Below are 25712 nucleotides of genomic sequence, written 5' to 3' on the forward strand. Positions count from 1 at the left end.
CAATTGTGACATGCAGAAACACACACTGTGCAGAAACACCAACTCACCCAAACACACATGCCAAGTGAATTACATACATTATGTTCACCCATGCAACTTTACAACACCCTTTCCAAAGTCAAGTCACCTATAATTACACACATATGCACAAATGCACGCACACACGTGTTGGCTGACTGGGTGACAAGAGAACCGGTGTGAGGAGGATTATTGTGACTTGGACATCAGAGGCTGACGGTTAGGCTGACAGTATGTGATTGTTGTAAGCCAGTGTCTGTTTGTGGGAGATATTTGTTCTGAGAACATGCTCCCCTAAATAAGACTTGGTCACCATGTTTCAGAGGCACTCATTAGGTTTCAATTGTTTGGTGCTGACTAAATGTCAAGCAGTTCATGGTGCATTATGCAGCTTGTGCCTTCTGTTGACAGTTTTTAATGCTGTTTCATCGCTCCATTACCCCGTTCCTTATGGAGAATGTATTTTCTGCTTTGCAAATTGGAGTAGATTGCTTCTTTTTAGTTTTACATGTTGCACAAGAGAGTAGTGATACTAAGAGAAGATATTACTAATAAAGGTGAATAATTTAAAAGTAGAACATAAACTTAACCACTGAACTTTGTTGTCATCGTGTTAACTATGTAAATGATACACAAACTTAATATAGTTACATATAATCTTCAAAAATGTAAAAGCAGAGTCAGCGTCTAACTCGGTAGCATTTTTTTTTTTGATGAATAATGCCCTAAGCCACACATTTTACATCTATCCTTGGTTTAAACAGAGCTGCGAATTCACTGTAGGACTCTAATTAATTCCACTACATTTTAATACAACATTCAACACTACAGGTCATTCACTACCTGTGTCCTTTTTTCTATGCTCTCAGCTGGGGATGTGTTCATATTCTCCAGAAAATTAAATTTTCTGTCCTATGCTGTTTGTAGTTTAAATTGACTGGAAATAAGCCTCATCCTTTACTTATGGTCATTAGATATGGATTGAGACTGTAGGAATAACAAACACCCTTGACACAAGGGGCTTATATTAGATTTCTCTTGAAGGTAAATGGGATAGAGCCCTATAGTCAGGGTGAGAACTCACTTGTGTAGAGAATGAGTTTCTGGGTTTCTAATTGAGAAACTCAGGGTGTAGCTGCAGTGATTTTAATGATCCATCTCATTCGTGATTGACCTAACAGCAGGCTCGGACTGGTAATCTGTGATACCGGGCCGGTGGGCCGGTCCTAATTTCAGCATGCAAGGGCCAGCCCTCCTTAAACCATACCAGCCCCAACCTGTGACAGTAAATAACTCAAGGAGATCAAGAAGTAATATAATGTTAACTACCTTAATGATGCATGCAGTATATATAGCCCTTCCTTGTCTTGAAAATTCTTGTGACGGTTGGCATATGGTGTCATTTTCTATTTCTTCACACTGTAAAATCCTTGCAACAAACCAAATTATGATAAAACTAAAATGCTTTCTTTAAACTAAACTACAATGTTCCACTTATATTTGGTGAGTCTATGTTTGAACATTTAGCAAAATTATGTTTTGTATCTAAAGGCTAAAGTTTCTGTCTTGTTGCCAGGTTGGGATGTTTCCCAATCTGGCAGTTTAGGAACGTATGACACGTTTGACTGTGGGGTCCATAAGTGGGCCAGTGTAGATGGAAAAGTTCTGGGGCCGATATTCATTCCCAATCTGAGCGTGCCTAACAACCTTATTGCATTTGAATTTCTGTCAACTGCAGAAAATAACTTCATTTGCAACTAAATTACTTAATTTATAAATTCAATGTTACTGTACATATTAAGAGTCATTTTTGTCTTTTTGTTTTGCACACTTGACCAGGGACTGCAAATGGAGAGAAGCTTTAGCTAAATTTGCTTAAAAGCATCTCTTCTCCTTGAGAGATTAGTCAGTTCTTTTCAAATTGTTAAAAACTCATTTCATTTTGATTTTATGCCAAAACAGTCTGCATGGGTTTATGTATTTCTTTCAACGATCTTTGCTTTTTTAGGGTATTACAATGTTTATTCAGATATGTTTTACGTTTAGGCTAATCTTTGTCTAATGAATAATCACCATGCAAACTGTGTGCTGTTTTGTTTACCTATCAGAGGTTTGATGAAAATCCTTTATAATCTAGTTCAGCTGAGTTTGTTTCTATTTGTATTGGCAAGTAATTCAGACAAGATTATATAAGAAAATAAGAATATTCTAGTCTAAAAACATCCTAATGAATCTAGTTATAATGGTAATCTGTCCAGTTAGATTCAGTGAACTATTAGCGGAGTTGCGGCCAACTGGTTCGGTCATACAGCTTGGAATCCTGAGGTTCTGAGTTCAAGCCTGACTGCCACACTGAGCAGAATTACTGTTACAGTTGGTTATAAACTTCTATGGTTAATTATCCTTTCAGTCGGTTTAGAAGAACAAATAAATCCAGGGTGTGAGCAGACACATAGGCAGGTGGCCGGGATGCACTTATCCAAATAATTATTCTGACAATGGTTGTGACAACAGAGGCCTGAATGACAGGTTGACTGAAGAAATGACCTCATTCACTCATTCACCAACATGTGTCAACTGGAAAAAGAAATAACCCCAAACATTTGATATTTTAGCACACAGTGAGGGGATGGCTACCGGGAAAATTAACTCCAAATTTACAAACTCAATTTTAAAAAAGGGTAGTAAGTTGGTATGGGACTAAATATTAGGTCCCATTTATATGAGAATCATAAAATACAGTTGTTTATCTTTTGATATTTCTATGACTTTTTAATTTGTCTTAGTATGTTTAAATTAAAGGCTGAGTAACTTGTATTTTAATTATTGTACAATTCTTGTTGGTTTGGTTTTACTTATCAGTTTGTCTGTAAAGGTGGTTTGGTTACATCTTATTAGTTTATTCCATTGTGTTTGGTTTTATTTACTTTTCCAGCTCAATGGTGGTTCATTCTATTCACTATGTTGTTTAGGTAAGCCTCTTTTGTGTTTTGTATGTTAATTACTTTCCTTCCCTCTGGCTTCGTCCACATGAAGCTGAATAAGTTGTGTAAAGATAAAACTGCCTGAAACCAGAGGAGCAGTAAAAAGCATTGAAATAGTATACCACATCATTGGGTGGTGTGGTATTGCTGCCTCAGAGGTAATGAAGGTAGAAGAAGGGAGGAAGAGGCAGGATGTAAACAATGAAGGCAGAAAAGAGAAAAGGGGTGACATGAGAGCAAAATATGTGAGTGTAAAATCCAGGAGAAATTGAAAAACTTTGAAACACAGATTCTAAAACAAATGTGAGCAGGTTTCAAGTGTAAATTGTTTCTCTGCCAATTTGGATTGTTGGTACGCTTCCAGCAGGGACCCTCATTCGACCAAGAAGCTTGTTTATACCCAAACCAGGCTTTGTCTGGACAAGGCCTCGGCACTTTCCTTCACAGGAGTTTACTTTTCTATTCCCTCCCTTCAGGAAGGGGGTTGGAGGAGGTGACCTGGATTTAAGTGCAAACACACCCTTTAAGTTAAGTCTGATTAAATTTTACTCAAATAAAATTTTAGGTATGATTGTTACAATTGTTAAAGTTGCTCAGTGGGGTAGTGGGTAGCACTGGGTTATGGGTTTGATTCCCAGCCCAGAGTCTTCCTGCATGCAGTTTGCATGTTCTCCCTTTGCATGCGTTGGTTCTCTCTGGGTACTCCAGCCTCCTCCCACAGTCCAAAAACATGACTGTTAGGTTAATTGGATTCTCTAAATTCTCCTTAGGTGTGAGAATGGTTGTTTTCTCTCTGTGTTGCCCTGCGATGGACTGGGGGCCTGTCCAGGATGTACCCCGCCTCTTGCCCGTAGACAGCTGGAGATAAGCACCGCGACCCCAGCTGGGATAAAGCGTGATGGAAAATGGATGGATGTTAAAATGTTACTCAAGTGAAAGTGAACAATTAAATGGTGCTTGGTTGAATTTCTTTTTGAAGCCTTTCACGCAGAATACAAAGGCAAAATCTACGTCTTTACATGATCATTGTCTGAACATCCACCAGTTACCACCCAGTTACACGCTCCTACATCCAATAATTAGAAGCCCCCCAATTAAGCCCTCTTTAAGCTTTAGATAACATCTAGTAACACCATTGAAAAGTAAAAAAAGAGACATTTCTGTCATGCAAAACTAATAAAAACGCAGATTCTAAAGTGTCTTTTTTTTTTTACTTAATTCCATATTATTGGGCAGGTTTGATGATGAAGTTATTAAATGCAGTTGATTTAATTTATTTAGCAACCTAAGTTTACATTGTAATGTAAAACTGTTTCCTTTTTGTGTTTAAAATTAAAATGTTAATCATGAAACTTAAAGAAAGCTCTGGTCTCTTTCTAACCATAAACATGACATGCTAAGCTTTTGCCTATAGACACACCTCTATGTACTTTATTGTGATTTTATGTGTGAGTATACTCTTGAACTTAAAAAAATTTGAATCTATATTTTTTTGCATTGAAATTCAGCTCACCTAACTATTAATTTAAAGAACCATTCATTGCTGTGATAAAAGTGTTTGGGGCTCAACATTTTCTTCTTTTGAAGTCTTGCCACAGTTTCTTGCCTAGTTTTAGGTAGTGACTTTGACCAGGTCATAATAAAAATGCAATATTTTCCTGCGTTCAACAGGTTTTCTTCCTCCACTGACTCTTTCACCACCCGTTTTCTCATCACCTTGACCAAAGTCTTCTTTTTGGTGGACTATTTTTTTCTGCCACAGTTTGGGCTAATCTGACCAAAGTACCTTCACTAGAGAAATTACTTTAGTTGTTATTAAGAATACCAATAATCTATTGCTTATAAGAGTAATAAAAACAATTAAAAGCCTCATATTTGCTTCAAAAATGCTTTTCACATGCCAGAAATGTATTATATTTGCCATTCTGAACTGAGTAAATTTTGTCCAGATCCTGTAATGAGATCTCTCAGAACTCATGATGGACGTGCCTTGTAGTGCTTGCTTTCACAGGATGAAGTTAAAAACATTTGCAATAATTCTTTTTTTTTGGGGGGGCAGCTTTTCTTTCCCTTTTTGCTTCACTCTATTTTTGATTCTCTTTGTCTCTACTGTTTCACTTGCTCTCTTTGTGAGAGAGGGTGTGTGAGAGAGTACCCATCTTCCCTCTGGACTCTAGTTTGCACGTGATTCAGCTTTACGTCTGGTTTCCTCTTGGCCTCAGTTCTGCTTTCTTTCCATCTGTTTCCATCTCTGCTTCACTTGTCATCCCTCTTTAACTCTGCCATTTTATTCCTTTCCATGCTTCCCTAAACATCTCTGTCTGTCCCTTAAGATGGTCTATCTCTCATAATTGTCCAGCCTGTTGTTCTTCGTCCATCCTTATATATCTACTGTTGCTCTCATTTCTTCACCAGTGGAAAGCCATACAGGAAAAATGCATCAATCTCTATTCTGTATTTTGTATTTTGTGTGCTAAAAAAACAAAACTAAATGTTTGGAACCTGAAAGTACAATATAGAGAAAAACAAACAAAGCCTAATATGTTGAGTGATCATTTTCAACAAATGCATTCTGTACAAGTTTTTAACTGCATATATTGAGGCAATAATTATCTACCATCTCTTGTACATGTTCTATAGTCAAGATTGTCAAGATAATGCTGCCTTCAATTGTCTCAAAAGTTGGAATTGTTTATCTGGGAATAACGTCACAACCCACTTTTAATCATTCTAATAGCAACTTGGAAAACAATTCATCCATCTGTTTTCCATCACTGGCTTAATCTTTTTAATGTTGGGGCTGTATAAAAATTGGAGGAGTTGGGATAGACCCTTGACAGATTGCCAGTCCAACACAGGGCAGATCAGACAATGCCCCTTAATGCATTCACCAAATAGCCATTAGGGGTTTGGACTATGGAGTACAGCCAGTGCACCCCAAAGGAACCCAAACAAGCCCAGGCAGGCATGCAAAATCCGCACATCTACATTTTAGTTTTTTTTTTTTTTTCTATTTTCAATATCTTCTTGAGAAGAAATAAAATTCAAAACAATACAACTTAGAACTTTCTTTATCCTGGTATATGTTTTCAAATACCAATAACAAAACTTTAATGTTCTGGTTCCTCCTCTTGTTCAAATAATGGAAAAACAAATACTTTCTAATGTGGACAAAAAGCCATTTCAGAGCTCACTTTGTCTCTGAAATATAACGGCTCACATGTAAAGCAGCGAATGCACCAAAAACCATGTCTGATTAGGCTTTTGATTAAACAAAGATTATTTTTATCTTCTTCAAAGCCCCAATATGTAGCTAGACTTTGGTTCATAGCTGTTACCAACTAAAGGAGTTTAATCCTTAAAGTTTATAGAACTATGGAGAAAATCTACGGAAGAGGACTAGGGCCACTGAAAAAAAAAAAAAGTTAACTGATTTTTTAATTTTATTTCAGTTTAACATGAGAAAAAAGTCAGAATTCTGACTTTTTTCTCAGAATTCTGACTTTAATCTCAGAATTCTGACTGAATTCTGACAATAAAAAAAGTCAGAATTCTGAGAAAAAAGTCAGAATTCTGACTTTTTTCTCAGAATTCTGACTTTAATCTCAGAATTCTGACTGAATTCTGACAATAAAAAAAGTCAGAATTCTGAGAAAAAGGTCAGAATTTTGAGATCAAAGTCAGAGTTCTGAGTTTTTTCCTATACTATACTGAAATAAAATTAAAAAAATCAGTTAACTTTTTTTTTTCCAGTGGCCCTAATCCTCTTCTGTAGAAATCTGTGTCCAAGGTTGTCTTTTTTTTTTTTTTTTTTTTGCTCTCTATATTGGATTTATTAAATAAACCAGATATTCTGAAAACATTTGCTTTGGGTATTTTAAGTGCATCTATACTTTTCTATTTCTATCCTTTGTTATTTTTTCATCTTTTATTTTCCATTGATTTATTCACTATTTTTAATACACAGTCTAAAAAAACTATAAATAAAAAAAGACCTTATAATGGTAATGCACTTTTTTTATTTTAAACTTTTCATTTGAATGAATATCAAACATAATTAGATATTAAATATAAGTGCTGAATTATTTACAAATATTCATTGTTTTCACTTTTTTTTTTGCCAACCAGAGAATCAGTAGCTTCCATAAAATGTTTGTTTTTTATATTCTGATATTGTAGCTGCCTCCTGCTGAAACAGCTAACATATGATTATGAATATACAACAAAAACACTCGTTTAAAATAGCCATGTAGTGTAGTTGTGACTTTTTGTGGTTTCCTTTTTCTTTTTTTTCCATCAGAAAGACTTAGTATTTTGATTTATAAATGTTTTGAAGAAAAAAGCTATACATTGTCATTGTACTTTACTGCATTCAAACACTTTTTTGTTTTGGCAAAATCTATTTTAAAAAGCATCAGTCAGTTAGATTAGTTAAGGCATGTTGTTAACTTAATAATCAACTCATATTAGTGCAAGGAATGTGTGCACTAAGATGCAGTTATGAATATATCTTTTATATATTTTTATCCAAATATTACTATTTGGTTTCAAAATAAACTGTGCCACTTTCACATGACTTTTATGAGTAATTATTTTGCCCGAAGATTAACCTTTAATGGGTCATCAAAGACGAAAAGGCTAAATGAGTAATAATTATGCTGCATACGTTTTTCTTATTATATGAAATGACCATTTCTGCCATTCTGTTATTCAAAGGTCACAAACCTTAACCCACATTTAAACATCCATCCCTTTAAGTCATGTTTTGATTGGTAGAGTTATGACAGATCCTCTCAGTCCAAATAACATTTTGACCAGTATTTGCTCCTTATTGTACTGTAGCTTTTCATGTGTGTTTCCATGCATGTATATTGGTGTCCTATGGTTAGTTACAGAAACAGTTTAATTTAACCTATTCTGCCAGGGTCCAGCCAGAGGCAATCCCAGCATATAACACCATAGGGTTATACGCTGTACTTTTCTAGGACTATGAATGCAAAGTAAAAGTGTACATGAGTGTGCTAGACAGACTAATATACAAATAAATGAAATGCACAAATCTATGATGTTGTACATTTTTCACAGTCTGTTTTCCATTCACAGTAGCTTTTGTTTCTAAGAACAAGACAATTCTTTTTTCCATCTGTCCTCGCTTCTTCAGTTCTATCCCTTGCAACATCCTAACATACCATTTATCTTCCTGTCTCTATTCTCCATGCTGTTTCTTCTCCTTTCAACTCTGAGACTGCATTTGGATCGATAAAGGGGAGGTGATGGAGCACTGGACCTTTATACGCCTTTCATTGTCCCATGAGCAGCAGCACTTTGGAGGGAACAAAGGAAGCGTAGGTGGATAGGATGTCTATGTTTTCTGACTATACCTCTCTTGGTGGGTTTTTCTTTCTAGTGTTTTCTCAAATTTCACCCCTTGCTGCTTTCCTCATGTCCATTTCTTTTTAGAATTTATTTTTCCATTTCAATTTACCAATCACATCTTGCTCCTTTCAATTCTTTCTCTCTAATAACTATGAGATCAAGTAGACCATGGATTCAATATGACTCCAAAATTGATAAAAAACAAAAAATTCTATTTTTCTCATTTTGCTATATCTGCTCCGCCCTTACAGGCTTGCAGAACACTGGAAGAAAACCATGACAAACCTTAAGGTAATTTAAAGGGTTCTTTAGAGCTGTGTGAGGAAGGTTTGGTACCCAGAGAGTAAAGGTAGAAACTGATTTTTAGAGGAGGCTGTTTCTACTGTTTGAAAACGACATACCTTGAATATATCTGCTGCAGGCAGGCCTTTATGACCCATATCAGGTTTTTTCAGGGGGGTCAAGTGATCAGGTCAGATTTCCAGCTAGTGGGAACACTGAGCCACGTTCATACGTGGTCCTGAATCTGACTCGTATCTGATCTTTTTGAATGTGAGAAAAGAGGATTAGATGTGACTTTGACATCAATTTCCATCACATTTGTCACAACTTTGTGCTACCTAGCAGGAAATGAAGGCCTTTAGCCAAAATGACGTGAGCCTAAAAAAATTACCGCACAGTTGAGAGACAGCAAGATGTTAGATGACACAGAGATGTCTCTGTAAAAGTGTTAACATCCCTCTCCACAATCAAACCGCTGTTAGCTGAAAATGGAAGTCAGGTCTCCCTAAAATGCAACAATAAAGAAATTCACTCTCAATTTATTCACGTTTTTCTCGCACAGCAACCGCTGACACAATAAATGGCTTCTGTTGTGCACTTAAACTTTAGCACCTCTTTCTCAGTGTTTCCTGTTGTACTAAGCGGACCACCCTTATTGTTCTTATATGTATGCAGGTCAGTTTAAAGGCTAACAATTTTCACATTTAGGTCAGATGTGACATTTTAAGTATGCAATGGGAGCGACCACATAAATAAATCAGATTCCTGGGAAAAATCTGATTTGAGCATTAATGCCTGCAGTAGAATATAGCATAAATGACAGTGATGCTAAATAGAGAGAATTTCCATCCAAAAATGTCTCTGCATCCTGTACAAAGACAAGACAGATTTGTCTTCTTCTTCCTGTAATTTGAATTAAACAAACAAAAAAAAAACTATTTGAAAGCATTCACTCCACCAAAACCTCTATGAATATTAATAGTTAAGAAGATTTTTGAGTGGACTTCAAGGTATTCTTGAGGTGCTGCTTGAATAAAATGAGATATTCACTACCTGCCTAACAGTTTATGTTTTAGCAACAACAAAAAAAAACCCTGACAGCTGAAGGAATGGGCTACACTAGACATCTGAATGTGTAACCCCTGCAGATATGTTTAACTCAACAAAGCCTTAACTAGTTGTTGTTGTTATTAAGCCACCCTGGAACAATTTTGTATTGCATTCCTTGCTGAAATGAAACCACTGGTACTAATAATGTTTCTACCCTAACTTGTCTGTCTGTTCATTCACATATGCAACACAAAGAAACGTATAACACGTCCTGACAGCTTTCACCAGCAATAACCTCTTAAGCAATTTGACCAAATGTAGGTTATCTGTTGGACAGGACTACAAGGGCCAGATGCCACTCCACATATGTATTGTTGCTACTTTTGACAGTTCCTCTCTCTTTGTTCCTGGACCACTTTTGATTGATCCTGGCTACTGTAAACTCCAAAAGAGCTGCGATTTTGATTATGCTGTGACCAAGTCACCAAGCTTTAAACCTTAAATCGTATAAAACTTGCTTCTAAATCATTTGATGCCCTTTGCTTAACCCACAAACAAAGATCAGTGCAATATGCTGATGAAGATTTTCAGTCATCCAGGTCATAGTCATTCTGTAAAAGCTAAAAAAAAAAAAATCCACTGGACTTGGTTTCCAAGATTTGAAGACTTTCGCTATCTCTCCAGGAAGCTTTCTTAATTCAAATGTCTGGATCCGCAGTGAGTTTGAGTCTTTATATAGACAAGGCCTATGTTGTTTGATTTCATTGTCCTCTGTAGATATTACAGGCTAACAATGGAACCAAACGACCCACTCATCGGTTTCCATTTGCATGTTTCCAAGCAATACAAGGCCTTGTCTATATAAAGACTCAAACTCACTGCGGATCCAGACATTTGAATTGAGAAAGCTTCCTGGAGAGGTGGCGAAACGTCTTCAAATCTTAGAAACCAGGTCCAGTGGATTTTGTTTTTTGAACTTTTACGGAAAGATCAGTGCAGTTTACTGGGTAAAAATAGGAACAAATAGAGAATGATACGTTTATGATGTTACTATTTTTCTATTATTTGTAAGTGAATGTGTGGGCATTTTTGTGTGGAAAAATCATTATATTAAAGTAATGAAGAACAAGATAATATTAATCAAAGTTTAATTGATTTAAAATGAATAACTAGTATAGGAGCAATCAAAACAGTGCAATTGTAGCCCATTTCTGAATTGAGGCAAACTGAAATTTAGATTTATAGAAGTCAGTAGAAAGAAAGGAATTAGTGTTTCAAATAGCAGTCAGAAGAATGTAATAAAGATCAGATGTATAGTTCAAAAAGTAAAATTGAGAAGGATAACAAAAGAATAACATAAAATGGGAAGAAATCAGAACAAACAGAAAGATAAGAGGTTTGGATCTTATTACAAAATAGTCTAGCTGAGAATGAATAGCATGTTATGAACAATATTGATTTGTCTGGGAAGAGATAGGTGGGGATTTGTGTATTCTGGCTCCTTTATGTGAGCAACAATATGTTGTGAAAGAAATGGCTACTAACATAATTCCACACATATATGAGGTTGCAGGAGTAATAGAGCTTATTTTCTTACCTCTACCAAATGCGGTGTTGGGTTGAAGCCACACAGGTTGCACACTTGGCTCTGACATTGTGTGCAGGTGTTATAGTTAGGTGGATCAGAGCTGCCGATGTTCAGCTCTGTTTTACAAAGAGGACAGTTCACCTTGGGCTTCTCTGGTTCAGGAGCACTAGAGGTTACTGATACTGGCTCCTGTTTCTGCAACATTTTCTGCTGAGGTGAAGGTGTCTGTTGTCCTTGTTGCTCTTTTTGACTTTGAGCAAATGGCTGCTGTGGTGTCATCTGCTGTTTTTGGGGACCAGCCTGTTGCTGTTGCTTTTGGGTTGGCACTTGAGGTCCACCAATGGTACCTGCAATTTGAGCTGGAGCATGGGGACCACCTGTTTGATTTCGCCCCTGAACACCACCAGTTTGACTGGATGCCTGAGGACCTCCCATTTGGCTTGGTTGATAAGGTCCCCCCATTTGTGCTTGCCCACTAAAACCTCCACCTTGACCTGCTGCCTTAGGACCTCCCATTTGGCTAGGAGCATGGGGACCACCTGTACTGAAAGGTTTGGTCCCACTGGTTCCTTGCTGTTGCAATTTGTTGTCTGGAGTTGCATTGCTGAACACCACCTTACCACGTGAAGGGCTTGGCTGCGTTGAGGCTGTGGGTAGTGGGTCAACATTAATCAGGGTACTGGCCTGATTGAGAAGCGATGCCCCAAAGCCAAAAAGTTTTGTCAGACCATCCTGGGCGGGGGCCTGACTCTGAGGTCGGTGGGCCGGGGAAGATCCAGCGCTTCTGGTCTGATCCTGCTGTCTTGTCATAGATTGATGCATTGGAGAACCTCGACCCAAATCTGGCTGGGAGGGTGCTTTCGTCAACCCAGGGAGTGGTACGGCCCCTGGATGTGGAATACGAGGACCGCCTTGCTGACCAGAGCCACCTGTTGGACCTCCAACACCTCCTTGAGCTCCAAGACCTCTTTGGGAGTAAGGGTCAGATCTCATGTTCTGCTGAGAAGGTGTCATCTTAGACTGGGGGCCGCCAAGCCCTGGTTGTGTCTGAGGCTGCATTTGGGGGCCTGGCTGGGATGGAGGGTAAGATTGAGGCTGAGGATACTGCTTGGACTGGGAATATGGCTGGGTTTGGGAATATGGCTGGGACTGGGAGTACGGCTGGGGCTGGGAATATGGCTGGGACTGTGAATATGGCTGTTGCTGAGAGTAAGGTTGAGACTGCGAGTTTTGTTGGGACTGGGAATGCAACTGGGATTGAGAATGGGGCTGGGATTGTGGGTATGGCTGGGATTGAGGCTGAGAGTAAGGGTTAGTTTGGCCATATGGCTGGGACTGAGGTTGTTGTTGCTGCTGTTGTCGTTGTTGCTGCTGTTGCCCCTGCTGTTGCTGATGGGTAAACTGACTCTGTGCCAGGGGTTTGGGCTGAGCAGCAGTTGTTGGCTTTGTTGGCTGCGGAGCGGACTGCTGTGGCTGTACAAGGGGCTTGGCTTGGTGGGACGGAGAGTGAATCTGCTGTTGACTTTTGGAGCGAGGCGTGGTCATATCAATGCCAAGAGCTCGCTGCATTTGACAATTCAGACACAGCCATTCCTGGACCTGCAATCAGAAGACAAGAAGATATAATGTTAATATTAACCTATTTTCAGCTTGGTCAGTTGCATCTAGGTTAATCATTCTTTCAATTTACACAATGCAAAACTTTCATCGTAAGGGTTTCAACAATGGATTGGTAAATGGTAAGTAAGTCCATCTGAAGATTTGTTTGCAGTATGAACACTGAAACCATTACAATGATTAATAATTTTATCCACTGTTAATAGTGACTACCATTGATCCCTGCAACTTAATTATTCTTGGTACCCAGAGGGAATATCACACAGAAACGCATCACATCTGGAGTTCAGATAAAGGAAAAGAATGAATGTCAAAGCAACAACAGCAGAAGAGTCACTATCTTTATGGAAGAGCATAGAGAAAGAACAGAAGAAATCACTAGAAAAAGGAGCCAGAGAAAATAAATAAAACACAATTAAAAGCCGGGTAAATCATGCTCACCGCAGTTGCACAGATCTTTCACAGACACCTACACTTACCCTCAGCTATGTCACGTGAAGAACAAGAAAGGCACGTAGACACGTAAAGTCAAAATTGAAGAACAGACAAATCCTCTTAGTATAAACCAATAACACTTCCCCCTTGCCTTCCTTTCTTCTGATGAGGTTTTTTTATTTCTTATTCTCCGACCATGCTTTATCTAATTCATCTAGGTTAAAGAAATAATAAAACAGCTCCTAATTCCTCAGAGGCAACCTGCTTGTATCCCGTCTTGGTCCCATTGAAGCTATGCATCAACTGCCTTGAATACTGCTATTTTAGCTCCTCTGCAAAGCTAGTAAATCTCTGCACGTTTCATGTCTGGCTCCCATCCCCTTTTTTTCCCATAATGCACTGCAGAAATGGACTGTATTACCCCGCCTGCCATCTAATAACCCACCCGCAAAACGAGCACCCAGACGTGCACAAATTGTCATTCTTGGCAACGAGCTACAGAAGACAAGGTGATTACTTAGATCTGAAGGAAACTGCTTCCATCAGTTACTGTGCTATCCCAGGCTTCTTTGCTGCATGGCATTCCTGCCTTGAAAGCATCACTGATCCAATTTTCTGTTAACTCAGCGGCTACATCCATTGCTTCTGCCTGACATCCCGCTTTCCTGTTTAACATTTCTTTCTCTGGCTGTCAGTCCTTTAATACTGAACTAACCACCCCCTGTTTGCTCATTTTGCCATACCCCAGATCTTTGCTGTCATCATTGTTCATGCATTGTATTATCTGCACTGTCTCAGATTATGGTGATAATGAAAGTATTAATGCATTTAATGGCTGCTAGGGATGTGAATTTTTGCTGTGAAGGTTTTTCCTTCCTAATTTCATCTGATGAAGATGGTGAGAAGATGAAGTAAAAATAAAAACAAATGAAAGGGGAGGGTTTTAATGAGTCTCCCTTTTCCCTTCTGCTTTATAAACCTCATCACAACAGACACTTCAAGGAGTGAGGGAAATACTAAGTGATGGGACGAGGGAAGGAGATGGAGAGAGCAAAAAGCAAAGAGAAAGGAGTCAGCAGTTTTTAAATCCAAGCAGTTCCTCACTTCTAAATGTAATCAATTGCAAAGAGGTGCAGAATACTCAATTTTACTTATGTGGTTAAAGCTGGAGATTGGTTAAACATTTGAGTGCTTTTTGTAACTGGGGGGCTAAATATAGGGACTAGGACCATCAATAACATTATTTGCATGTTTTACTTATTAAATATATAACTGAGAAAAAACAGTGATTATGGAGAATGCTCGATGCCACATTATCCACGGACGATTTCAAGTAATAGTCTATATATTTTATATTATTCTCATTTTATATTATAATGAACATTGGTTTATGATTCTAATAAATAGTATTTAAGAGCAGGAGGTTTTTCAGAGTTGCTTGAATTTGATTTCATATTTCATTTTTATCATCAGAGAAAAAAAAAGAGAAAGCCCAACAAACAAAAATTGTATGTAATACAGGGGTTTAGACAATATTACCCAATTTAACTGAAAATTGTAGTTGAGATAATTTTAATGCATATTAGTTATTAGAAAATACATTACCTGTTGTTCTATGAAGCAATTATCTTTTTCCTGCTCTTTTTTCTCTCTCAAGCAAATCAGTTTAAATAAATAATTTAATTTACAAAAATAAAAGGTTAACAAACCAACCTAGGTCAATGTGAAAATTGATTCACATTACTATCTCCTGACCTGGATAATAAAATCACTTATTTGAAACTTCTATACCAACATGAAATACACTAGAAAATATCTTAAAAAGTTAGTTCAAATAACCAAAGTAGATATAAAGAAAGAATTAGAAATGAAATTTCAACTGTGTAGAAATAATGACAATGAAATTTTTTTAGGTCAAAAATGTGTTCTGAATATATTTTAACACTGAAACAGTAAGAACAAACATACAACATTTAAATTTCAGTGGCATTTTTTATTCAAATCCCAGCGACACAGATTTACTTCCATAGTATGGAGATCATGTGCTTTGAACTAGAATGTGTAAAACACTCATAACCTTAAGAATCTCTCCAATGGGAGATTCAAAGAACCTAAAACTCTTAGCATAATAAAAGCTTAAGACGTTAAATAACCCAAATGATGCAGTTCAGTTTTCTTTTATTTACACTTGAAGACTTAATTCTGCCTGTGCAATGGAAAACTCACTGGACAGGGTAAGAGGACTGCTTACTTTGCAGGGCTTTTTAAAGCTGCCCCACTGATTTATGCACAAAAATTATATATATATTTTTTCTTCTTGCTGACTTTGAATATTGATCTTTTATGGTTTGTTTATGCAAGTATGAGAGTTTTGATCCATATAAGCTGAAACTGAGTTGTTGAAAACTATACACTTAAACCAAGGCCATGTAAATGTCACCCCAGTACTGTCTCTAGCTTGTCAATAAAATACTAGGACAGAATTAATAAAATGATGAGAGACAATATATAAATCTGTGGTTTCATAACCATAGATTTATATATTGTCAGTGAAAATAACCCCTTAATGTAGCTCCAGCCTTTCTGCGCCTGTTGTATGCATGCATTTTTTTCATGCACACAACAGGCCTTTTTCTGTTGAGTCTAATAAAGAGAAGGGGTACTTCCTGGAAACTAAAAAATAAAATAAATAAATAAAAATAAAAAAGTCATACATGGATACTCTTGGGGCCTTTTGGAAATATTTTAATCTTATTTTGATTCCTATGAATCAAAACATATATGTGGTTGAATTCTGCACTTTCCATCCTAAGGCTATGTGTTGGTGAAGAAGGGGCCTTATTAGCTCACTGGATATGTAAAATTATCAGGTCATGGAGTTCAGAAAAATTCGATTTTGTTGGAGAAATGTTGGGAATCTGAGTCAGTCTTAAAGGCTTTCTTCTTTCTTTTCATGACTGCAATTTAAGAATTTTTTAAATTAGTTTGTCAGTTTATAAAAATTTTGAAAGGGTCAGGGCCAATACAAAACACTGATTTTGGTCTTTGCTAAACTTTAAATACTTTCCTGAGAGAAATAATTCAAAAGCATGACTTCCATGTCATATTTTCCTAGACCCTTTTAATTAATTTAGCTCACCAGAAAAATCTATCAAAAATCATAGAACAGGCAGTCGTAGATTTCAGACGAATTAAATCATCAACCCGACCAAACACTTCACCATAGGTCCAGTTCAGATGTCGCTCAGTCACCGCCTCTTTTGGGTATAATTAAGCTTACCCCTGCAGTGTTTCCTATTAGTAGTCACATAGCTGTTTAGCCTCAAAAGAAGGTGCATCACTGGTCCAGTACAAAAGGGTGTTTGGGTGAAAGTAGAAAAATAATGGAATATCACAGAGGACTACATTTCTATAAATAGCACACAAAATAAGAATGAAACCATGATCAATGCCTGTTTAAACTTTAAAGCCAAATTAAATGCATAAACTACTTGATTTGGTGGAGAAATCTTTACAACAAATCATTTAAATAAACTGAAACAAATGACTCAGCACAAAGTAACTGCCTGTTTCCAACACTAGTTGCTTTACGCAGTAAGAAAAAAAGATCTGCTCTGCAAAGTTTTCTTGCTCAATGTCGTCTCTGGGATTCCAGCTATAACTTCTTTTTCTCCTAGTTTTTTCCTAAATCTAAGGTCTATATTTGACTTTAGATGTAGTGACTTATTAAAAGTGTGGTATTCAATTTTCACAGTGTGAGTTGAAACTTCTGCACTGTTTTTACACTCCCTTTCTGGAGGATACTGAAACAACCTCTTTTAACTTCTGTTAAAAATTCTGAAAATACAAAACCAGAATGAGTGTAATGTGAACTTATCAGAGCTCATGCACATTTCCAGACTGAATGTGATTCTACCCGTTCATCTTCAGCGTGCTGTATGAACCTCAGCTCTACTCAAACATACAGCGGTCTTCCCTCAATCACACCTCTGCTTGCTGTCTATCTCTGCTCGCACCTCTGTATTCAGTCTCCTGCCCAGACAAAAAGATGCAGGTCTAAGCTTCCATTCCAACATTCATTAACCTGAAGGTCAGCTCCATCTGCCCAGTCAGTGTCAGTGCTGTGGTCAAAACACACAGACACACATCCAAAACATATAAGAAAATGTTCAAACCAATAAGAGGATTTAAAACCCAGAAACAAATCAAATGAAGAGATTAAAGCAACAACGAAAAGACCTAAATTTTAAAATATTTTATTGCCTTGATGCAACAAGTAAGGATTTAATCCATTCATATTTAAAAACATAGGTCAGTCATTGTATTTTTGTTTTTAAAATCATATCACTAAGAAATGCATGATAAAATTGATTTTAAAATTATATTTACAACTGGTCTCATTTTATGTTATTTTTTTGGTAAATAAAATCAAATAAATACTTTTAAAACATACATACACATAATATAAAGCTTAACACATACCATAAGACATTGGTGATTAATATCGTTCGACACAGGTTTTGTTAACAGAATTGGCAAATTTATTTATGTCTATATGATTCAAAAATTTGTATGTATCTTTGTGATAAAATAGACACTTAATATATTTGTAAAAAAACTGTGGCAAACATAGACTACGGCAGAGCTAGTAGATTACCTGATAAAGCTTAAGTTTATTGAAATACTTGTTTTCATTCACAAAATTAACAGAATAGCCTTAAAATGTCCACTAATTTAAAATCTATTAATATTAATTAAATATCATTAATATATTATTATATTATTATTAATTAAAACCCCTAAATAATTAACAAAATAATGAATTCAAACAAAAAAATGCAAGAAGAAATTATCTGAATGCATTCTAACATATTTTTGAAATATACATATTAAACAGAAAGCTGAAACACTGGTCTTGAAAGTTACAGTTAATATATTTAATAAACACAACTACATGCACTAGGTTTGATTATGATAAACCTTATAAAATGAGCTAACTTTGTTTAGAATATTAAGAGTGATAAACAGTATTTCCATTTATCATTGGGAATCCTGCAATTCTGATATCTTGATGACTAGAACCTTTGCTATTTTAAATATACTGGAGATTGTCTCAGAAATAATTAATTACCTACTTAAAGTCTATTTTGAACCCAAATAAAATACAAAACTGTGTTCAAAATCAATAAATTGGGAATATTTTGCTGTCTACTTAAAGAAGTCATAGGGCCGGATTTATCAAGATCCAATTTTGCGTGCAGTAATTTGCGCTCGCAAACTGGAATTTTGCGCGAGGGGCTGAACCATGGTTTGCGGGTGATTTAACAAGAGTGATTGCGTAACTGGTGGCAGGTGCAAAACTGTTGGAGACGCCCTATTTAAATGATGGTTTTGCGCGTTTTGTGGTTTGCGGCAAAGTAGTTTGTAGTCTGTACAAACAAGTGCATTAGGAAATTTAAATCTTACAGTGACCCCCAACAAAAAAAAATAAATAAGTAAATAAATAAATATATATATATATATATATATATATATATATATATATATATATATATATATATATAAATTGGCAACCTTTATTCCCTAAGGTGGTATGTGCTGCAGTAAAAAAAAAAAAAAAAAAAAAAACAGGTGTTTTGTATTGGCCTGTGACTGTGGATGAGATCCCCGCAGCATTTGGTACGTTGCTCCACAGGCGCAGGGGGAGAACCCTGACCCCGTCGGACAGCACTTCTGAAAAAACGAGATTGGGAGATCCCAGCTCTCGCTGCAACCGTACGCTGGAATGACCCAGATGCAAAAAAGTGCAATGTTGCAAGGAGTTTTGTGATATCTGGTATTGCGTGGGTCCTCCTTGTGGCTGGCTCCAAATCCATTCGGAGTTCCCCCAACAGCTCCAAAATGGCAATGCTGGATAAACGATATGTTTTGATGATCGTTTCCTCGTTCATTGCAAAAATATTCAAATGGAGTGAAAAAATGCGTTCTCTGCGTCTCCTTGCTTCATTTCGATGTCTCCTTCTTGCGACAATAACCGCTGCCATGTGTGCGCAATTACGCATACAGACCATTTGCACCTTCTTTTGAAACGTGTTAAATATAGAGTCAGATAACGTTAGCAAAATTGCGTTCAGGTTTGATAAATCACTTTGCGAGTGCTAAATTAATATATTTACATGTTCTCCTCCCACAAGACGCACTTTAGCGTGTAAACGCCCCATATTGCATATTCATTGCAGAAAAAGTACTAAATGGATAAGAGGCGCTATTTAGCACGTTTTAAAGACCAAATCCTTTTAGCACGCTGTAGATAGATCAGTTTGTACATTTTTTAGCGTGCGCAGTGAAATAGCTCACGTTTTAATACACGCAAACCTTTGATAGATCCGGCCCATAGTCAAGTTGGTTAAATGTTTTGCATGTCAACCATAGTAGGCATTTTTTCTGCATTTTCTGAAACTTGGTAACCAAAATGTTAGAAATATAAGAGGAAAAAACATAATTTATTTGTATTAAAGGCAGACCAGGAAGAGAAACCCGGCAAGGAAAGCAAAATAAAAAGATTTAATTAGCTGCCAATTGCTTGATTCACTGCAGTGGCAAATTGACTGCTTTACAGATTAGAAGACTGGAGCGCAAAACAATTAATTAGATGCAATTGTATGCCATCAGCTAGTGCCGTCAGAAATAGCTGAATATGATTCATGCAGCTCTTGTGATGAGTGCAGGAGAGTCGAAGTTCCTCAAAGCAGAGTTCACTGTGACTTTAATTTCTTATTTAGAAGCCTCGTGGCACCAAAAAGGAAAAGAGATGAACATAGGATGCTCCTTCCTTTTATTCTCTCATTATTACACATCTTCATGTCTCCTGTTCATCCTTGCAAATATACTAACAAAGAAAATAGCTAGTTAGACTGACTGTAACCACAACTATTAGAAATAATACTGTATAAACAGAGCCACTATTAGCAGAACAACTAAAACATGTAGAAGAACCAAACTGTATACTGTGAGTCATTCTTTGCTTTGTTTGTAACCTACAGTGCATGTTGAAACCTTTTATTTTTCGTTTTCAAGTCTTATCTCACTCACACACACACACACACACACACGTTGTGTCACAATATCCTTGTGGGGACCTTCCATTGACTTCCATTCATTTCCCACTAATTTATATGGCCTAACCGTGACCATTGCCCTAACCCTAACCATTACCGACACATACCTATCCCTAAACTTAACCTAAACTCAATGCACACCTTAGTCCTAAACCTAACCCTCACCCCAAGAAGAGAAACTTTCCTTATGGGGACCAGTTGTTGGTCCCCACAAGAACCTATGAGTCCCCAAAATGTGGCATATTCCTAGGAAATTGTCCCCACCAGGTATTAAAGACATGGCCACACACACACACACACATACATACATATACATACATGTATGTATGTGTATATATATATATATATATATATATATATATATATATATATATATATATATATATATATATATATATATATATATATAAATATATACATATACATACATACCTACCAGACATGTTCACAAGTCATTTTTTGCAAGTCCAAGTCAAGTCTTAAGTCTTGAGAAGGCCTGTCACAATTATCAATTAATCGCACAATAAATTCTAATCACTCGATTAATTAAAATAAGTGCAATAATTTGCGTGTTTCTCCTTGTGTTTTCATCTCCGTCACTGAGACGGTATAGCTTAAAGGTTATTATTATATCCTATGGAATGATCATTATCTTGAAATGGTAAATGAAAAATACAATTTAAAAAAGCACACATGCAATTTTTTTTCCAGTTAAATTTTGCATCTTTATTTTTTTGTTTCAAAAACAACAATTTTCTTACAGTATTTAAATGACATTTGTAGTTATAACTTTTTCTAGTTTTAGGAGTAAATGTCTGCTCTTTTATTTTTAAGTGAAAATGAGGGCTGTGGGAAAAAAAACAATCACAATCCTGCTTTTTATTAATACATATGAAGTTAGGAACTACAACAGATAAAGAAAATCCCTAAATAAATACCAGGACAATAACAATTCTTTCATAAAAGAAACATTGTGGCAATAACTTTTTGTAACTTAATGCCCTGGAACACACAGAACCAACTTGGCGGGCAGTATTTTAAATTCAATTCAGTTTATTTATTGCCAATTCAAAACATTATTCACAACATATTTTTTTCTCCTCTACGACTGCCATGAAGTTTTTAAAGCTTGGCTTGTCGATCATGCATGCATGGGCACGGGCACGCGGGCATATATGTCACATAGTGAAGTCCTTCAAATGCAAGTCTAAGTCGAGTCTGAAGTCATTAAATATGCGACTTAAGTGCGACTCGAGTACGAGTCACAAACTCGAGTTCCCATCTCTGATACCTACACATACATACATACATGCATACATACATATACATACATACTTATATATACACGCCCAGGGGCGGATTTAGGAAATTTGGGGCCCTAGGCAAAGACAGGCACGGGGCCCTATGAATTGAGAAGACAACATATAGAACAGACCCATTATACAGATACAGAAATGTTAATAGAATAGAAATTTGAGGATGTCATGTATCTTCAAGTTTGTCTATGTCACTGTAACTCGGAGAAAAGAATCTCTCTTTCATATATATATATATATATATATACATATACACATATATATATATATATATATATACACTATATTGCCAAAAGTATTTGCTCACCTGCCTTGACTCACATATGAGCTTAAGTGACATCCCGTTCCTAATCCATAGGGTTCAATATGACGTCGGTCCACCCTTTGCAGCTAGAACAGCTTCAACTCTTCTGGGAAGGCTGTCCACAAGGTTTAGGAGTGTGTTTATGGGAATTTTTGACCATTCTTCCAGAAGCGCATTTGTGAGGTTGCACACTGATGTTGGACGAGAAGGCCTGGCTCTCAGTCTCCGCTCTAATTCATCCCAAAGGTGTTCTATCGGGTTGAGGTCAGGACTCTGTGCAGGCCAGTCAAGTTCATCCACACCAGACTCTGTCATCCATGTCTTTATGGACCTTGCTTTGTGCACTGGTGCACAGTCATGTTGGAAGAGGAAGGGGCCAGCTCCAAACTGTTCCCACAAAGTTGGGAGCATGGAATTGTCCAAAATGTCTTGGGATGCTGAAGCATTCAGAGTTCCTTTCACTGGAACTAAGGGGCCAAGCCCAGCTCCTGAAAAACAACCCCACACCATAATCCCCCCTCCAACAAACTTTACACTTGGCACAATGCAGTCAGACAAGTACCGTTCTCCTGGCAACCGCCAAACCCAGACCCGTCCATCAGATTGCCAGATGGAGAAGCGCGATTCGTCACTCCAGAGAACGCGTCTCCACTGCTCTAGAGTCCAGTGGCGGCGTGCTTTACACCACCGCATCCGACGCTTTGCATTGCACTTGGTGATGTATGGCTTGGATGCAGCTGCTCGACCATGGAAACCCATTCCATGAAGCTCTCTGCGCACTGTTCTTGAGCTAATCTGAAGGCCACATGAAGTTTGGAGGTCTGTAGTGATTGACTCTGCAGAAAGTTGGCGACCTCTTCGCACTATGCGCGTCAGCATCCGCTGACCCCGCTCCGTCAGTTTACGTGGCCTACCACTTCGTGGCTGAGTTGCTGTCGTTCCCAAACACTTCCATTTTCTTATAATACAGCTGACAGTTGACTGTGGAATATTTAGGAGCGAGGAAATTTCACGACTGGATTTGTTGCACAGGTGGCATCCTATCACAGTTCCACGCTGGAATTCACTGAGCTCCTGAGAGCGACCCATTCTTTCACAAATGTTTGTAAAAACAGTCTGCATGCCTAGGTGCTTGAATTTATACACCTGTGGCCATGGAAGTGATTGGAACACCTGATTCCAATAATTTGGATGGGTGAGCAAATACTTTTGGCAATATAGTGTATATATATATGTGTGTGTGTGCGTGTATATATAAATAAATAAAAGGTGCATGTCAAAGGAAGTGTTGTTACAAATATGACAATTGCTTAAACTACAGAACAGTAAATTATTTAATCTATAATTAATGTGACCCATACTCCCCAGCTGTACACAATAGCTGCACTTTACACCGGACGCAGCTGGCGCGACAGAAGCAGCGAGCAAAAGGTCCCATGGCGCGTTTTGAGCAGCAGGCGCAGCGCGTCTGAGCAGCTGAAGCAGCGTGTCGGGCGCGTTTAAGCATCTGACGCGCGTGACGCGCCGCAAACGCGTTGATGCTCGAGATGGAAAAATGTAATTTTTGCTGCTCGATGCACCGCGTCAACCAATCAGAGAAGCTGATCTGGGAGCTGGCTGGGAGAGAGACACAGCGCAGATGACACAGACTGCTCTGATCACTCCTCTGAAACAGTTTATTAACGCCTAAATTAACTTAAAATGCATACATCTGCCGGAAGAATATGTTCGCTTTTATTATTCTGGTGCCTGCAGATCAAATTATTTAGATGAAAAACACCTACCAGCTGCTGCGTTGAACCGCAAGGAGGCGACCCGGCCAGAGGCTGCTGATGAAGGGATTCCTACTGTCGGCGCACCGCCGGTATGTGGGGGTCTGAGCGGCTCCGACAGAAATAACATTGGGAGGCAGGATTGTAATCTGGATGAACTGACTGCACTGATGAAGTTTTCAGGTGTATGTTCTCACTTAAAAACATATTAAAACTACTTTATTCCCACTGATCACAGCAAATATAGCTGCAAGGCAGAGAAAGGATAGTGAAGCTCCGCCCAACGTGCGTCAGACCCACTTTTGCACCACGCAGCCAGAGCAGCAAAGCTGCTTCAGCCGCGCGTCAGAACTAACTGGTACAAGCAGCAAAAAGGAAGCAGCAGACGCCATTTTGCTGCTTTTGCTGCGTCCTGTGTGAACGTAGCATAACACACATTAAAGCAATGTTGATACAAAGCTGTAAAGCAGAGTGAGATGTTCGTAATAACTTCCTTATGTTTTTTGAATGTATAATTTAAATTATTAAGGACTAAAACACCTAAAACTTATGGATGATTTTACAACGTTTAAAAGCCTGAGATTTTCCTGAAATTCAGCATAAAAAACACCTAAATAATTGATTTTTCATGGTTTGTAGCAAATGAAATTAGAAACTTACTTTAAAATGACCCATCTTCAAAAAGGTAAATAAATACTTATCAATATAGGGGGAATATCCCCTTCGACAGCTTAATACTCACTAGCTGTTCAACTCCACACGATGGATCCTCCTCAACAGGTGCCAGCGTTACCGCTGAGTTTTCAGCTGTTCATGGGTTACTGCTGCTGCTCCCCGCAGTGAAGAAGCCGAACCCCGAAATCCCACATACTCCGTCAGCGCACCGCCCCGCTGCGCTCCAGACCGCCTGCACAAAGCAAAGCCTACATCCTACGCTGTGGCTCCCGTCCGCTCCGCTCTGAGTTCCTTGGAGATCGTAGAGGGCATGCGCCAGATGAACCAGGGTGTCCACTGATCATTAAAAATAATTACAATTCATAATTTTTTTTAAATCATGGCCTTAATTGGCACTAAAATTAATTAAATATGTTTATCGTGGCATTTATGATTCTTTAATAAAAATGTTTATAAAAACGATTTCGTCAGATGTACTATATCGCTATTAATTTGCGTGAAACTGATCATAAAGCCGTATGTTCGGAAAGGAAGCTCGAGGCGGAGAAAAAGCTAGAGAATATATAAATATACACTATATTGCCAAAAGTATTTGCTCACCTGCCTTGACTCACATATGAGCTTAAGTGACATCCCGTTCCTAATCCATAGGGTTCAATATGACGTCGGTCCACCCTTTGCAGCTAGAACAGCTTCAACTCTTCTGGGAAGGCTGTCCACAAGGTTTAGGAGTGTGTTTATGGGAATTTTTGACCATTCTTCCAGAAGCGCATTTGTGAGGTCGCACACTGATGTTGGACGAGAAGGCCTGGCTCTCAGTCTCCGCTCTAATTCATCCCAAAGGTGTTCTATCGGGTTGAGGTCAGGACTCTGTGCAGGCCAGTCAAGTTCATCCACACCAGACTCTGTCATCCATGTCTTTATGGACCTTGCTTTGTGCACTGGTGCACAGTCATGTTGGAAGAGGAAGGGGCCAGCTCCAAACTGTTCCCACAAAGTTGGGAGCATGGAATTGTCCAAAATGTCTTGGTATGCTGAAGCATTCAGAGTTCCTTTCACTGGAACTAAGGGGCCAAGCCCAGCTCCTGAAAAACAACCTCACACCATAATCCCCCCTCCACCAAACTTTACACTTGGCACAATGCAGTCAGACAAGTACCGTTCTCCTGGCAACCGC

General features: G+C 37.9%; 1 protein-coding gene across 2 annotated transcripts in view; it reads right to left on the minus strand.

Annotated features, from left to right (window-relative positions):
* The window catches only part of bsna (bassoon presynaptic cytomatrix protein a), a 120869-nt gene extending 96115 nt beyond the window's left edge, over positions 1-24754 (minus strand). For both annotated transcript variants that reach the window (XM_038267556.1, XM_038267555.1), the window contains exons 1-2: positions 24603-24754; positions 11308-12897 (exon numbers count right to left, since the gene is read on the minus strand). In XM_038267556.1, the coding sequence (XP_038123484.1) occupies positions 11308-12867 (1560 nt within the window). In that variant the 5' untranslated portion in view covers positions 12868-12897; positions 24603-24754. The remainder of the gene's footprint in view (positions 1-11307; positions 12898-24602) is intronic.
* Between the last annotated feature and the right edge of the window lie 958 nt (positions 24755-25712).

This window comes from Cyprinodon tularosa, unplaced genomic scaffold (assembly GCF_016077235.1).
Source record: "Cyprinodon tularosa strain WSP-4 unplaced genomic scaffold, ASM1607723v1 ctg677, whole genome shotgun sequence".
NCBI classification, from domain to species: domain Eukaryota; kingdom Metazoa; phylum Chordata; class Actinopteri; order Cyprinodontiformes; family Cyprinodontidae; genus Cyprinodon; species Cyprinodon tularosa.